This window comes from Corythoichthys intestinalis, chromosome 10 (assembly GCF_030265065.1).
Source record: "Corythoichthys intestinalis isolate RoL2023-P3 chromosome 10, ASM3026506v1, whole genome shotgun sequence".
NCBI lineage: Eukaryota > Metazoa > Chordata > Actinopteri > Syngnathiformes > Syngnathidae > Corythoichthys > Corythoichthys intestinalis.
In genome coordinates this window covers 24,797,645-24,815,499 of record NC_080404.1, presented here as the reverse complement: position 1 = coordinate 24,815,499, position 17,855 = coordinate 24,797,645, and the positions used below count along the sequence as shown (strand labels likewise).

The 17,855-nt window shown below is 37.6% G+C and overlaps 1 protein-coding gene across 3 annotated transcripts in view; it reads left to right on the top strand.

Moving 5' to 3' along the window:
- Nucleotides 1-17,855, top strand: part of LOC130922520 (cGMP-dependent protein kinase 1) — a 208,608-nt gene that overhangs the window by 156,984 nt on the left and 33,769 nt on the right. For all 3 annotated transcript variants that reach the window (XM_057847305.1, XM_057847304.1, XM_057847306.1), the window contains exons 5-7: nucleotides 7,061-7,124; nucleotides 12,843-12,920; nucleotides 16,961-17,055. In XM_057847305.1, coding sequence (XP_057703288.1) covers nucleotides 7,061-7,124; nucleotides 12,843-12,920; nucleotides 16,961-17,055 — 237 coding nt within the window. The remainder of the gene's footprint in view (nucleotides 1-7,060; nucleotides 7,125-12,842; nucleotides 12,921-16,960; nucleotides 17,056-17,855) is intronic.

Below are 17,855 nucleotides of genomic sequence, written 5' to 3'. Positions count from 1 at the left end.
TCAGTGTTTAGGTTTTTTTTTCTTTCAAAAAAGACATGTCTGGGTTCTGATTCAATTCAGCTCCAAAGCACAAAGCTGAAAATCCATTTTAAAGCAATAAAACCGGCCACTGGAGGGCAGTAGCGCATTTGGTAAGACCCGCAACTCGATTCAACGGCAACGAATGGCCAAGCTGCACGGCTGGAAGGCTGGCGGAAGACGACCGAATGGATGCCAGGCGGTGGACGATCGAGCAGAACGACCGGGACCACTAGTGCAACGGACGATGCCTTTGAATCCGTGCTGCTCGCGAGCAGAGCCCGCACAGATTTTAAAAAATTCATCTTTATGAGACAGACGGCGATGAGGGAAAAGTTTAACCGGCTGTCGCGGCCAGAACAGCGTCATCTTTCAGTTAGTTATGTGTAAATAAATTGTTACTTTGCTATCAAAAGCTCTATTTGTCTTGTTGTTTATCGTATTTTGTAAAAGGAAAACATTATTCAGATGTTTGGAATGTAACTAAAGCAAAAAATAGCTGCGTATAAGTCAAAGTTATGTTTGAAATGTATGCCTTCGCAAAAAGCTCAATTTCTCAGTTTTTTCATCAGAAATTGGAAAAGTGCTCAAACTATGCTATTTTCTAATGCTGATTTGAATGGAAAAAGATATGAACTTTTTTTTTCTGCTGAAAGAAGAGTCTAATCTTTCTTTTAGTGGGTTCCATGATTATATAGCAATAGAACAGAATTTGCCTTGCAAAATCAGTCATAATCCAGTAAAACGGCCGGGAGCGAAGGGCTTTGCGCCGGTGAAAATGGCTGGGAGTGAATGAGTTAAGCACAGTGAAATGGAATATATTTTCAAGACAAAGCAAACATTGACTTTTTTTAATTATAAGGAAATAAAGAAGTAACCTTACATAAATGAACAAAAATAAGTTAAAAGTGCACATTAACATGGAACATGTTCTGAACCACCCAAATAAAGTCAAATAAACCTCATTCAACTCTTTCCTTTCTCTTAAGGATCTGTTCAGTTTTCCGTAGAATTACCCCTTTAATTCAATAAGCTTTTTCCCCCCTCTATTTGTTGTTCCAGAAAAAAGGTGCATTTGAACCAATGACAGCTGACTAGCCATGCTGATCACATGTCAGTATGTCAGTCAATTGAATGGACAGCAGAGTCCAGTTTTTGTTTTGTTTTTTTCTGCGTGCGCTGCAGTGCACGTGCACTCAGTGTGTGTGCAGGGATACGCGACTTGTCAGATAGAGAGAGAGACGCTGGGAAGAACTACGTAGAATAAAAGAATAATAAATATCAGTGGAAACGGATGACGCTAAACATGCTCTTTATTAGGCTTGTTGTTAACACTTGTGTATAGTAGATTGTTCTTACTGGAGATGCGTGTGTGGCAGCGTGGCAGGGTTTTTTTTAAGCATGGGGTTTTGACAGTTGCCGTCATATATTCGGGATCAAAGCACCATATGCCGGAACGGCGTTCTGCCATCGTATTTCATGGCGGAACGCCGATCCGGCGCGTTCTGGCTCACTTCCACCCCTGATTGGACATCTAGCGCTGTCAGTGGCGACTAATGAGTTATAATGCCACCTTGATCTCACTTCCTCCTTTCCATATCACAACCATAGGCATAATTTATTTGGGGGTGGGGTTGCAACCCACTCAAGAATCCAACCCAGCCACCACAACCCCACCAGTATCATATTATAATTATTTTTAAGTGATTATTAGGTATTATATACACGACAATGTGGTAGATTTTCACAATTGCCTTCAAAAATAGTGACATTGTTCCCTCGGTGAGATTTGGTTTTGACCACCACGGCCCCCCATGTGAGTTACGCAACCAAAAGAATGTATAGGTCTCCCCAACAGGAAGTATAAGATAGCGCCAGGGCTCCGGTCCCATGCAAAACTCACCAGTGTTGTTAATCTTACTTTTAAAAAGTAATTAATTACAGTTACAAATTACTTCCCCAAAAAAGTAATTGAGTTAGTAACTCAGTTACCTGAATGTAAGAGTAGTTAGTTACTTGGCAAAGTAACTGGTTTTACTTTTCATGTTTTTTTTTCCATTCAAAAAAAAAAAAAAAAAAAAAAACAGGTGAAGTTCAAAGGCTTTTTGGGACAGTTGCCCTAGCCCAATTTTTTACAATTCTTTACACAAAACTTAACTAGACACAGGGGTATTGTGGATATTGCGATGAGTAGATGGTAACCTTTTCTATGTTTGGAGGTCATTTAATGTTCTGAATCAACCGTTAATGTTGTTAAAATTGCTTCCGTTATTGCATTAGATCCCTTCTGTCTTCTTTCGACATGTAAAAGTTTTAAAACTGTTTTATCATTTAAAGATAGATTCAAGTCAAGATTTTGCTAATTTAGGAGTATTTTAAATAAAAAGTTACTTAGGTTCGCTAGGAAGGTTCTCTACAACAGAGCCTATCTGAGAAGTGTGATGCTTTAAGATGGCGGCTGTTTACCAATGCTGGCAGATGTATCATTTCGCATCTAATTCATATACATGTGATATCCAGCGTAGCATCATGTGGGCGTAGTTTGTAGGCTGTCGGCTACAGTCAGGTATTATTGGAGCCACCTCGCCTAACATCGCGTTATTATATTATACATTCTCGAACAAAACGTTTCTATTAAATGACTGAATTGAACTGATTTTTTTTCAGCCCTGAAACAAAAAAAAAAGAACAGAGGTCACACTCTTGACATTTTTTTTTTAATTTCACCTACAGTGCCATGATTATTGGCACCCCTGAAAAAGATTTTTTAGCTTCTAATAATTTTTTTTTTATTCAAATAATATGGGACCTTAATGGAAAAAAAGAGAAAAATCCAACCTTCAATACAAGTGCATTTATTCAATGAGGAAAAAAATCCCACATAAAGAGAAAATTATTTGACATCAAATATGTGTGTCACAATTATTAGCACCCCTGGTGTAATACTTTGTACAAACCCTTTTGCCAACAAAACAAGGTCTGGGGACTGAGATGGCCATGGGAGGAGCTTGATTTTGTGTCTGGTGAACCATTTCTGTGTAGATTTGGCCATATGTTTGGGGTCATTGTCTTGCTGAAAGATCCAATGACGACCAATCTTCAGCTTTCGGGCAGAGGGCAACAGATTTTGATTTAAAATGTCCTGGTATTTCAAAGCATTCATGATGCCATGCACCCTAACAAGGTTCCCAGGGCCTTTGGAAGCGAAACAGCCCCACAGCATCACTGAACCACCCCCATACTTCACAGTGGGTATGAGGTGCTTTTCAGCATGCGCATTTTTCGTGGCACGCCAGACCCACTTAGTGTTTGTTGCCAAAAAGCTCAATCTTGGTCTCACACAGAAATACACACGGTCCCAGGCTTCAACTGGGACCGTGTGCTTTGGTCAGATGAGACCAAGATGATGAGACCTTGTTTTGTTGGCAAAAGGGGGTTGTACAAAGTATTAACACCAGGGGTGCTAATAATTGTGACACACATTATTTGATATCAAATAATTTTTTTCTTTATGTCGGATTTTTTCCCCACTGAATGAATGCACTTGTATTGAAGGTTGGATTTTTCTCTTTTTTTTCCATTAAGGTCCCATATTATTTGAATAATAAATATATATATATATATATATATATATATATATATATATATATATATATATATATATATATATACTGGACTGTCTCAGAAAATTAGAATACACAATATTCTAATTTTTTGAGACAGTCCTGTGTATATATACAGGACTGTCTCAGGAAATTAGAATACACAATATTCTAATTTCCTGACTGTCTCAATTTTCTGAGACAGTCCAGTATATATATATATATATACATATACACAGTGGTACCTCTACATACGATCGCTTCGACACACGAACTTTTCGACATCCGACGTAAAATTTGACTCGCCATTTGTTTCTACATCCGACGACATGCTCGAAATACGACGACAATGGCAGCACCGCAGACGAATGCACGGCGGATTTTCTTGTGTGACAAATCAACACTGGTTTCAGAAAAGGTTGGTACAGGTGGTGAAACAAGGAAAAAGTTGACGCTTACCTTCTAAATGAAGATGCAAATGACAGAAAAATATGAGCGTAGGGTGGGCATCCGTGAAATGGCTCAACAATACATCTCCACGGTCCTTCTCCGACCATCGTTCGCCAGTCTTTATAAGTTAAGCTGACAATTCTTATTGTGGTAACATCTCCAGAGAAATCGCCAACTTCGCCACGTTTTTATCATTTATTTCACAACTTATTCAAAACAAAAACACCTTCTGTCTGCCGCAATTGACGGTGTTCTCAAGAAAACATTCAAAGTGAAAGTGAAACTCAAGCTCACCGGTCTGTCTCTGGCACGTCAGCCCCGCGGTGCGTTCAAGGTCAGCAAAAAACGTCCGCCACATTAGAACCCGATTCGTTACATTAAAACAGGAATTGTTATCATTATTATTATTATTATTATTATTATTCCGATTTTGATTTATAATGTATTTGTTTTGCTATGTGTAAATGCCATTTGTAATAGTACCAGCAGTATTTTTTAAGGATTTAGTGAAGGTTTTTGGGCTGTGGAACGAATTAATGGAATTATAATGTATTCCTATGGGAAAATCCTGCTCGACATACGACCATTTCGTCTTACAAACAAGGTCCTGGAACGGATTAACTTCGTATGTAGAGGTACCACTGTATATATATATATATATATATATATATATATATATATATATATATATATATATATATATTAGAAGCTAAAAAACACATCTTTTTCAGGGGTGCCAATAATTATGGAGGGCACTGTATATAACAGTGTAACAGTATACGCACTTTAAATTTCAAATGCTGTGAGAAAAAAGACCTTTTTTTCCTGTTGTACTGAACCTGCATCGAAATATGACCACCCATACTGAGGTATGTACTGAACTGTGAATTGTGTGTATCGTCAAACCCGTAATATACAGCATATAGTTATATTTTTCAATATGCAGGTGATCCTCTGAATTTCCTTCCTCTCCTGTCTTTGGTCTGGTTGTTTTGATTAAAAGACATCACACAAAGTTCATGGATATATCATTCAAGAAAAGTGGAGGGCAAGTGACTATTTTTAGTAAGTAGTAAAAACAATTAAATTATTATTATATTATAGCGTCTACAAGGACAACGCCGACTTGGTGATGATATTGCATACTCAGCATGAAAATAGTACATTATTTTTACCCACCTGAACGCCACGAACTGTATATAAAAAAAAGTTGCCCGGGAGTTTAAAGGGTACCACGGATAGAAAGACGTAGTTCTTAAAGATATGTTATACTCTAATGCCGTTATTAAAAACACGAAATATATATATATATATATATATATATATATATATATATATATATATATATATATATATATATTTGAGGTATATAAGTAGTTTTCATGCAGAGTATGTCCTCAGACCTCCTACAGGTGACCCCCCCAATATGTTCGACGAGGTTACATGCTTGACCACAACGACAGTGTCTCGCTACTGCAGAGGCGATTGGTCTACGAATGCAAAGGAAGCTCAGCTTCCCCTAAAACGTCCAACAATAAGTGATCAAATGCATACTGCAGTGTATATATGTCATTGTCAAAATATGCACTACAACACACTTAACTTTTGTTCAGAATCAGCTTTCTATCACTGGTTTCGACACGGCTTACTTTTCGTTCATTTGCGCAGCTTCACAATGCGTGAGTGAATCTCCAGAGTTGAGAGTGCATTGTTGCACTATTGCAAAACAGGACAAGTCATTGCCTAAAGGCTGGGTTTATCCCGCCCATCTAACGCAGTGCATCTCTGGAGGTCTACGGGCAGTGGGCGGGGCTCGGCTACCCCGGACACTATGCTTCTCTGCATGATGATTGAATGATATGTCTGGGGCTGAATCCCTTTTCTATTGACAGCAAAATGAGCAAATCAACGATCTAGTTGTTTAACATCTGCGGGAAATTTTTTTTCAATTTTCATTCCATTGTTCTGAATTGAACCGGAGATTTTTCTAATCATTCCAGCGACACTTTCTTTGTTAAAAACAACTAGCGAAAAATTGAGCTTCTATTTCTGGTGTGTGTTTTTTTTCCCCTTTTTTATTTGCTTGCGTTTGTATACTGATTTCTGTCACTCTAGTTTCCTACCAAGCAGCTAATGCCGCCGAGCCCCTCCACTGTCACAAAGCACTCACAGGCGGGACACTTTGAGCTTCTCCTCCTTGAAATACCAGCATCCACCCCTGCACTATTGGTTATACATACTCGACTAGCCTTGAGCCATATCAAGCCACCACAATGCTGGCTCACCTTCCACGGTGGAAGCATAAGAAAGATCAGTGGTGATTATTCAGATTAGTATAACAAGGAAAATGAGGTGGTTGGCAGGACGGATACAGCCAGTTAAGTTTTATTCATCAGCAATTTTTTTTTTTTTTTTTTTTAAATACCTTTAGTTATTGCTGATCTTTGGGTCACTCTTATTTAGTTGGCTCAATAGCAAGCAGGTGGCGTTCAATGAAACTGCAAAAAAAAAAAAAAAAGCGGCTAAAATTAGATGTGTTCAACCACCTCCACCCACACAATGGTCTGCTGTGCTCACTGGCTGCCATTGAAGGCACTAGACGTCAAATCTGTTTGATGTGGTAGGGTGGCAGCGAATGAATATACCAACCCTCCCACTTCATATGGATTGGACATCTACCAGAGATAAATTCATTACACAAGGTTTAAAGTAGTTTTGAAGAGCCACATGATTGGACGCCTGGCTAATGATTGTTCATTCGCTACCACCCTCCGCTCCCAGTTCTTCAGGATTGGACATTTATTAGTGATAAAGGGTTCATTTTAAATTCACAGAAGGATAAAAAAAAAAGGTACATAAGCACCTATAGCATACTGTAATAATCATCTCCCTGTTGCCCTTTTTGCATGCATTTTTAATAAGCGCTGTATAGATGGCAAAGATGAGTGGGCTTGTTTTCTTAAGAGTACTTTCTGTTCTTGTTCCCGCAGCGTGCCCACCTTCCACAGCCTGCAGGAGGACATTCTCAGCAAGCTTGCCGACGTCCTTGAGGAGGTGATTATATTATTCACATAGACGACAAAGCAAAGTATGATTCTATATATTCGAGTTACTCTGGAGCAGAGGTTGCGCTAGACTTTTTCGTTGTCTGTCATTTTGACTGACAGGGTCATAAAAATCCGGTCATAATCTATTTTTACCAGTCACTTAAATTTTTAAAATGACTATATCTTGATGCATAATATAAAGTAACTAACATTAGTGCAGTCATGGATTACAGTAAGCAGGCCAGTGCTGTGTTTCCATTTATATTTTTATTATATTATGTATATACAGGATATATATATATATATATTTTCCCCCCAAGTGGGACCTTCCATGATCCTAAAACATTTAAGAATAATAAAATATTATATAATTCCATTTTATATATATATATATATATATATATATATATATATATATATATATATATATATATATATTTTTTTTTTTTTTTTTTAAATGTATTATGATTACTAAATAAAAATGCACGTTGATATGACGCACATAAAGGCAACTTCAATTTTGTTTAAAAATCATTAGAAAGTTGTATGGACTTACAATCCGCTAGCTTGTTGTTTCCTGTTGTCTTCCGAAATACACCTGGGTGACGGCGCGTCAAGTGTTCGTTCATAGCCGACGTGCTACCGTGGTATGCGAGCTCAGCTTAGCAAAAAGAGTGCACACAGTGTACACCCTCCATATTTTCCTTGAAATAATTTCAGGCTCTGGCTAGTCTGGTCCGCTTTTTTGGCTTTATACAGCTTTCACCGTGTTACCAAATTCTGCCCTTCTTAGTAATTGGCGGTGTTTTCAACTGCTCGCCGCAGTGAGGAGTGAACCGGCGATTCACTTGATTCGTTGTCATCCTTCATCCTCCACTGCACCAGTACCTCTTTTTTCACCTCTTTTATCAACATCATTGTCGTTTTGGGGCTTTTTGAAGAAACTTCGGACACTCAGTTGCCTTGACATTTTTCCGAGTAAGGCCAACGACGTCATGCATCAAGAGAGACAATAGCTAATTAATATGCTCACTCGCCACCCTGTGGTCTGGGGTGTGAATTGCAACTTGTCAAAATGACTGATGGACTTCAGTTTTTTCCGTCACCGTTTTAAAAAACCGGTCAACGATGGAAAATATTCGGTTAACGCGACCCCTGCTCTGGAGGGAAGGTTTCAAAATGTTTTCTTGACAGAATTTTCATGCTGAGGGTGTCTTGACTGGATGATTTTTTTTTTTTTTCAATGATATCATATAATTCATATATAATTGTAATTGAACTTGTTTCAGAAAATAATCGATTTTTTTTCAATTTTTATTTATTTTTTCTCCTTTTTAATGTTTGTTAATATTATATATATTTATTATATAATATTAAAAACGGAGCAAAAACATTATGATTTTGAGTTTTTTTCCACTTTTGTAATAAATATATATATTAGGGCTGTCAAAATTATCACATTAACGGGCGGTAATTAATTTTCTTAATTAATCAGGTTAAAATATTTGACGCAATTAAGGCACATGCCCCGCTCAAACAGATTAAAATGACAGCACAGTGCAATGCCAACATGTTACTTGTGTTCTTTGGAGTTTTGTCGCCCTCTGCTGGCGCTTGGGTGCGATTAATTTTATGCGTTTTAGCACCCATGAGCGTTGTGTAATTATTAACATCAACAAAGGCGGGCTACTAGTTTATTTTTTGATTGAAAATTTTACAAATTTTATTAAAACGAAAACATTAAGAGGGGTTTTAATATAAAATTTTTATAACTTGTACTAACAATTATCTTTTAAGAAGTACAAATTTTTCTATCCATTGATCGCTTTAACAGAATGTTAATAATGTTAATGCCATCTTGTTGATTGGTTGTTATAATAAACAAATACTTATGTACCGTATGTTGAATGTATATATCCATCTTGTGTCTTATCTTTCCATTCCAACAATAATTTACAGGAAAATATTGCATATTTTATAGATGGTTTGAATTGCGATTAATTACGATTAAATCATTTTTAAGCTGTAATTAACTCGATTAGAAATTTTAATCGTTTGACAGTCCTAATATATATATACAGTGTGTGTGTGTATATATACTAGTATATAAATCAATAAATGTTAAAATAAAAACAATATTTTTTCAAATTTAATGTAAATCACTGTAAGTAACAGTAAATTATTTTTCCCCAAAAACGTCACTGTTTTTTGTTTGTTCTTTATTTAAAAAAAAAAAAAAAAAAAAAAAAAAATATATATATATATATATATATATATATATATATATATATATATATATATATATACAATTAAAAATCTGAAGATTTATACAAACTACAAAAATGTGAAATGTTTTTTTTCTTTTTAAAATTGTTATATAAAAATGGAGAATTTAATCATTCAAAAAAAAAAAGCGTATTTACCTTTTTTTCACCTGTTCCTTTTTTATATCTGTGAAATCATTTTTAAAATAAATAAAAATATAGTATTTTATTAAATGCAAATATAAAAAAATAATTAGAACTCAGAAAATATTTATGAATAAAAAATCATTACTCGTCATTAGTTATTTTTGATATACAAATACCGTATTTTTCGGACTATAAGTCGCATTTGAGTACCGTATAAGTCACACCAGCCCAAAAATGAGCAATGAAGAGGAAAAAAAACAAGTCGCACCGGAGTAAAGTCACATTTTTGGGGGAAATTTACTAGATAAAATGCAACACATAGAACAGATATGTCATCTTGAAAGGCAATTTAAAATAAAAAATACACTAGAGAACAACATGCTGAATAAGTTGACAGTATGATAATGTTACATGATGCATGAACAACGAAATCCAAACGGTATGTTAATGTAACATAGCTATTAAGAGTTATTGAGATAACTATAGCATGAAGAACATGTTAACAAGTTTACCAAACCACCAGTGTCACTCCAAAACACCAAAATAACACGTGAAATGAAATAATAATTGGTTAATAACTTCACACATAAGTCGCTCCTGAGTATAAGTCGCACCCCCAGCCAAACGATGAAAAAAACTGCGACTTGTAGTCCGAAAAATATGGTACCAAAAAAATCATATATACTGTACATGATACAAATACATATTTTCCCATTTTTCTTTTGTTTTGTTGAGAAAAAGAGAAAAAAAAAAGATTCAGCTACTCTGCATTTTCAAATGTGCTTATCGTCACGAAGTTCATGAGGGTGCCGAAGTCTATCTCAGCTGATTTTGGAAAAGACGGCGTGCCAAGTTTGCCCCCCGTGCCGTACTTTACCCACCGCTTATCTAAGTGCTTTGTCGGAGTTGTGTTTGGGAAGACATGACACGGGACTGTTGATTTCATGAGCCATTAAATCAAGTAATGGAGGCCTTTCACACCAGCCTGAGCAAAAATGAATCAATTTATCTAATGTAGTGCGTAAGCACAAGTGCATGCTGATTTCAATATTTAACACCAGCAGAACAAAAATGAGTATGTTTGCTTATTTTTCCACTTTGGGATGCAATTAATATTGTCTGTCCGACTTATTTTGTGAACGGAGGCGAAATCAAGCACAAAATGTATTTTTAAATCTTTCTTTGCGGTTCTCCCTGCATTTGTTTAAATTGAATTGACCATCGCTGTCATGAATATAAATGCGTGGTGTTAAAAAGGCATTTGTTAGGAAAAGTCGTGGGTTACTCTTAAAAAGCTGATAAAGAAAGACATGTAATTCCACTTTTAGATTGCATCTGATGAACATTAATAGCAGTGGTTGAAAACTACTTCCATTGACCTTTAAATTGAATTTCCTTGTAGAACCAAGAAAACATTGGGGGAAAAAGTCCACTTTTATAAACTATCAAATATTAACTCATTGGCTGCCATTGACAACGATAGACATCCAATCCAATTCGACTCGGATGTTCATTCGCCTCCGCCAGTTAAAATGGTTCGGACGTCAATGGAAGCTAATTATTGCATACATACTAAGGGTGTGACAATATATTCAAAAGGTGATATCTCACTATACTTTGTAGCCCAAAAGACTACCATTATGCTCCTACCAAGTATTGATCTATTGTTTGAAAAAGATGTCACCATTTAAAAAAAAGAAAAAAGGAACCAACAGGTTGCTACCAAAATCTTCTACGTTAGCTCACTGACTGCCATTGAAGGCGCCAGACATCCAATTCATCTTGGATTGGACGTCTGGTGCAGTCAGCGGCACTGAAACCTGATCATTTACAGCCAGTCAACATTTACAGGTCACTTCCTGTTGATTTTAGGGCGTTTACAGGTTACTTCCTGTTGATTTTGAGTCACTTCCTAGTCATTTGGGGGCATTCTTCCTTTTCAGTGACCCAAAATCAACAGGAAGTGACCCATAATTTCCCAAAAAGAAAAAGGCAGTGACTGAAAAATCAACAAGAAATTACATGAAATGTCCCAAAATTGATTCATTCAGCCCATCATTGGAGATGGCGTGGCTCAGTGGTAGAGTAGATTGTGTGTTCAATTCTCTGCCCTGATGAACGGCCTAAGTATCCTTGAGCAAGATACTGAACCCCACCTTGGTCCTAGTGCTTCGTCACCAGTAGGTGGATAGTGTAATGCCCCTTGAAAAGTGGAAAAGCACTATACAAGTATAACACCATTTAACAATGGCTGCCATTGCCGGCCATAGATGTCCAATCCTCCGACTTCAAATGGATTAGACGTCTACTCGGGATACACTCATTACAACTGACAGCAGAAGGATGAAAAGAACTTGTTTTTCTGTTAATTAGTTGTGTTGTAGAATAGCCTAAAATTATTTCCTGACCCTGGCCATGTATCCATAATGTGACATCATCATTGTCGTGAGCCTTGTATCGTATCGTATCGTGCGATACCCAGTCTTCCACCTCTAATACATAAACAATCTGTGAATTAACCGATGTTGACTAATTCTTGTCAGAAAAAAAACTCAAAATGATTTTTCAGGTCATTAGTCTAGTTGCAGTTTAGGAAAACTTAAAAATCTTTTAGTCACAAACAACTCAAATAGGTTAAACTTTGTGACAAAAACCCCAAAATTGTTTTCATCTAATCTTAGTAATGAAGTTTGGATGAAGTTTTTGTCTAGTTGACAAGAACTCAAAATTTTGATTTTAGTTTTAGTCCAGAACAATTTGAAAATGTTTTTGTCTAGTTTTTGTCAAAACTCCATTGACGGCAATAAACGTCTAATCCATTCGCACAGGGAGCGTCAGTCAGCAATATGTTTGTGCTCAAGATAACACAAGAATAAACAAAGGGATTATTATCTAACTTGTTTTTCTAAGGTATTTAAATGCAATTAATAATTGAGCAATGGCCTAAATACTATCTGTACTGTTGTTGTTTTTTTGTGTGTGTGGAAGACTTGAATATTACACGTCCCTTCATATTTTAGTCACTCAAGTAATCATGCATCAAAGTAACAAGTTTGTCTAAACATTTTCAGTTACAAAAGTTTCCTTTGTCATTCAGGACTTACAAATATACAATAAATCTTAAATATAGAAACATCACTAACAATCAAGAGCACTCAGTTGCTTTCCAAATTCATGTCACCATCAAGAAATAAAACCCTCAACCCGTGTTTTACGTCCCCCTTTTTCCAGCATCGTTAACGGGAAAGTTAGCATCAAGGGACACGAAAAGAATGACAACACGTACCTAAGAGTCTCTCGTCTTTTTTTGTCAGACCCATTACGAAGATGGCGAGTACATCATCAGACAAGGCGCCAGAGGAGACACCTTCTTTATCATCAGCAAAGGAAAGGTGAGAGCACGGTGTTTTCGGACGCCATTTGGAATCTGTTCGCACTTGTCGCCGATGCAGAGGTGTCGCTTTCATCGCTGTCATCCCGGCTTTTAGCATCACGCCATCTTGTTTTTTCCCTCGTCGCCGCTATGTCCTTGTCAGCGTAATAACGTCCTCACAGTGACACAAAAATTCCCATAGTGGGGCATAAGAGTGATAAAGAAATTCACTGTCTCATTCTACTTTTACACACAAACACACTTGACCTTTATGTGCATGGCTATTTCCCCTAATTTCCCCTCCAAGGAAACAACACAGTGGTGAACTTTCTGAAAAGGATGCATGATTACGCCTTGCATCTATAACAAACACAGTTATTTGAAAAGTTTGGCTTGCTGTTTAGTCAAAGTTTTGAAAATAATAGCCGTGCAGGGACGTATGGTTTCCATCGATGGGCCTTTATGTTGGCCACGACATAAATATTTAACACATTTGGCTGCCACTGACAGTGCTAGATGTCCTATCCATTTTGACTTGGAGGGACGAATGAGGTATAGCATGGTTCTTTTCCAGTTATCTCCATTCGTTTTCCCCTCTCCACCTAAGAAAAGTTTTCCCTCTTATCTAACCCCGTTATTCCTTTTTCACCTAAGGAATCGGACACCAAAATTGAATTTTTTTCCCCTTGTACATCCTCTTGTTTTCCCTTTTCCATCTAAATAATCAGATAGTGATAAATAATGAACAAATGTTTATTCAGTGCCACCCTGCAGCTTCAGATGGATTGGAATCTATGAAATTCACAGCAGAAGGATGATTGTCTGCTACACAATTGGACGTCCATCCATCTGTAGAGTGACCAGTGTTTGAAAAGAAGATCTTGAAAAGTAAATAGTGCACAGCATCAGCGATAGACTTCACAATGATATTGACGGGACACGGGGCGTGGGGCCGATTAATAGGGGGCTTATCTCCGTCAAAGCTGACCGAGTGGAAACACAAAGAGCTTTTTACGTTGAAAATTATTGTGAATAAATGTGTAAATCCCTCAAATCTTTATAGATATGGACAATAAACAGTCTCGATTCTCTGTTAAAAGAGCAAAGAACCGGGCTTTTAGCATTTATTTTACGTCAATATGTCGAATGTGCTGCTAGTCGGTCAGCCACTGTAGCACCGCCTTATCGTCACAAGGAGCTTTTTCCGTTGAAAATTCTTGTGAATAAATGCTTAAATCCTTGAATTCTTTATAGATATGGACGTAAAACTACGGTAGCCGAGAGGTGTCAGGCGAAATGCAAAGTCCAAACACTTTGCAAATAGAAAAAAGCACGAACCCAAATTGTAAACGCTTTGCAAAAGAAAAAAGCACGAATGCAAACAGCCACAACACGATCCCCAATTCCTAAAGCGTAATTGCAAATTGGCAAAAGCACGAACCCCAATTGCCACAGCACGACAGCAAATGGCTCGCAGCACAACAGCAAACGGCTCACAGCACAGCAGAATATCACGCAACACAACGGCAAGACGATGACCCAGAAGTTAGAGGGACGGCATCACTTGAAATCAATATCTCAAGCCCGCCAATTTACTGCAAAATGGACCCGAATTTGTGTTATGCTCGTGCTAGTTATTAGGACACCCCTCTGTTATTGAGAGAGTTGGTACGCTCCATTAGCCGCGGGAGCTAAACTGAGGAAAAGCTACGAGTGACGTCACCACTCGAAATTAATATTTCTATAAAAGCCTAACACTGGATCAACAAAACCGTTGCAGCACAAACGATTGACATCATTTTTATATAAATTTGCGTCAGATGTGGGGGTGGGGGGGGGGCAACTTCATGGAGGTCTGTATAGATGGTCACAAAGCACATATAAAGTGTATAAAGTGTCGTCCTTTTTTTTTTTTTTTTTTAACTTCCGGGTCATCCTCTTGCCGTTGTGTTGCATGATTTTGCTGCTGTGCTGTGAGCCGTTTGCTGTTGTGCTACGAGCTATTTGCTGTCGTGTTGTGGCAGTTTGCATTCGTGCTACAAGCCATTTGCTGTCGTGTTGTGGCAATTGGGTTTCGTGCTTTTGCCAATTTGCAATCGCGCTTTAGGAATTGGGGATCGTGTTGTGGCAGTTTGCATTCGTGCTTTTTTCTTTTGCAAAGCGTTTACAATTTGGGTTCGTGCTTTTTTCTATTTGCAAAGTGTTTGGACTTTGCATTTCGCCTGACACCTCTCGGCCACCGTATAACACAGTCTCGAGTCTTTATTAAAAGCAAAGAACCGGGCAGTTAGCATTTAATTTACGTATATGTTATTGGGCTGTGACCGCCTTATGAAAACAAAGAGCTTTTTCCGTTCATATGTCTTGTGAATAATTGCTTCAATCCTTGAATTCTATATAGATATGGACGTAAAACAGTCTGGATTCTTGGTTAAAAGCAAAAAAAACATGCAGTTAGCATTTATTTTATGTAAATATTGCGAACTATGACGTCAATGCCGAAAAGGCTAATTTCTCCCATTGATTTTTTTCACAAGGTTTCAAAATGCATGCATGGGATTGAAAACATAATGTTTACCTTGAATCCTCGAACAAATCACTCCTGAGACAATCCTTCCTGTTTGCATGCGGTACAGCTTTTGTACTTTTTCAACTTAAATCCGGCGTTAGATCGCTGCTTGCGTGTGTTCAAGAATTTGATGTGGGCAGGCCCCCTACTTGAAGGCGAGGCGCAGTATATGACGGATGTGACCCGTCAATATCATTATGAAGTCTATGCATCAGCATAGTACTCCCCGATACTGGTGACGTCATTTTAGTGCCGTCCACATACTGATATCAATATTAGTACGGTGGTACCTCGACATATGATCGCTTTGACACACGATCTTTTCGACATTCGACGTAAAATTTGACTCGCCATTTGTTTCTACATCCGAAGACATGCTCAAAATACGACGACATGACAGCACCACAGACGGACGCACGGATGATTGTCTTGTGAGAGAAATCAACACAGGTTTCAAAAAGGTTGGTAGAGGTGGTGAAACAAGGAAAAAGGTGACGTTTACTATTGAAATGAAGATGCAAATTATAGAAAAATATGAGCGTGGGGTGCGCATCCGTGAACTGGCTCAACAATACATCTCCAAGGTCCTCCTCTGACCACCATTCACCAGTCTTTATAAGCTGACAATTATTATTGTGGTAACATCGCCAAAGACATTGCCAGCTTCGTCAGGTTTTTGTTATTTTATTTCAGAAGTTATCCAACAAAAAACGCCTACTGTTCGCCAAAGTTGACGGTGTTCTTAAAAAAACATTGAAAGCGAAAGTAAACTCTCAACCGCACCGCTCTCTCTGTCACGTCAGTCACGCAGTGCGTTCAGGTACAGAAAAAAACGTTCACATTAGAACCCAATTCGTTACTTTATTAGAGGAATTATCATTATTATTATATTATTATTCTGATTTGTATTTATAATTTATTTGTTTTGCTATGTGTAATTGCCATTTGTAATGGTACCAGCAGTAGTTATTAAGGATTTAGTGTAAGTTTTTTGGGTTGTGGAATGAATTAATGGAATTATAATGTATCCTTATGGGAAAATCCTGCTCGACATACGTCCATTCCGACATACAAAAACAGGTCCTGGAAAGAATTAACTTCGTATGTAGAGGTCCCACTGTCTATATTATCGGTGCAACACTACTTTTTTGCCCATTGGAAATGAATGGGCTAATTGGGAATGGTGATGTTTTTTTGTCAAATTTTGGTTGAACTGTATTGTGTGAGTATATTTCCAGAATTTTATGAAGCGTAAGTTATGTGAAGTAGACAAAAAATATGGGACAAGATACATTTTGAAATGTTATTGCCATTGGAAATGAATGAGGATACAGTATTTTTGTTGGAAGGCCACATTTTTGCCATTTTGCAACCGCTTGGCCAAGCAGCCCGCAATGAAGTGATTGGTCATCATCCCCACTGACGACTGAAGTGCCACATGCCCATGGCGACTACTCCTCACATGTCACACCATTTTGACCTTTCGCCAGGTGAACGTGACCCGAGAGGACTCGCCTAACGGAGAAGCCGTCTACCTGCGCAGCCTGGGCAAAGGAGACTGGTTTGGAGAAAAGGCACTGCAAGGGTACGTAGACGCCTAATGACGCTGCCTCATCCCATTTGGATCCTCTTTCCGCTTCTATTTCTATCACTGTCAGACACTTTCTCGCTCTTTGCCTTACACATCCAGCTTTTATCCCCTCTAATTTGCTATCCGTCTTCCGCCTGTCTCTTATGGTAACCGTGTTCAATTTATTTTGGTTCTTGCCGCGCGGCAAGTGCCAATGTTTTCAAATGCGAGAAATGCTTCCTGATGTTGTTCGAGGTTAAATGCGCGGTTGTTGCTGACGGCCATGTGGCAAAGCCGAGTCGAGGCCCGTATTTGACATTGGTAAACTTTGCACGTTGCACCATCCATCAAAAATATCACAAAAAGTGTTAACCAGTGGACGCACATTTATTGGAATATTTTTTTTCTCTATTTGACTTAAAGCAGGGCTCTAAAACTCAATTGATTCTATCTTCTAAATCCCAGATGTCCAACTCAATGCCTGGGGGCCAGATTCTGGCCACTGCATTGTTTTATGTGGCCCGGGACAGTAACTAACGTGCATCGACTAGATGTTCTTCGCTAACATAAACTTTAAAATTGGAAAAATTCAATGATGAATGACAAAGGTGAGAATATTAACTAATTTCCTTTCTTTAAATTTTAAATAGATAAAAAAATAATTTTGATTGTATTTTCATGTGAAGTATAGTGCTTTAAATTATGTTGTATTAATTGTGCTATACAGAAACATTTTCCTTACCTTGCCTAAAAAATTCGACTTTGGCCAACAAATTTACTTTGACTAACAGATGAACAAACATCGCATGCTAACT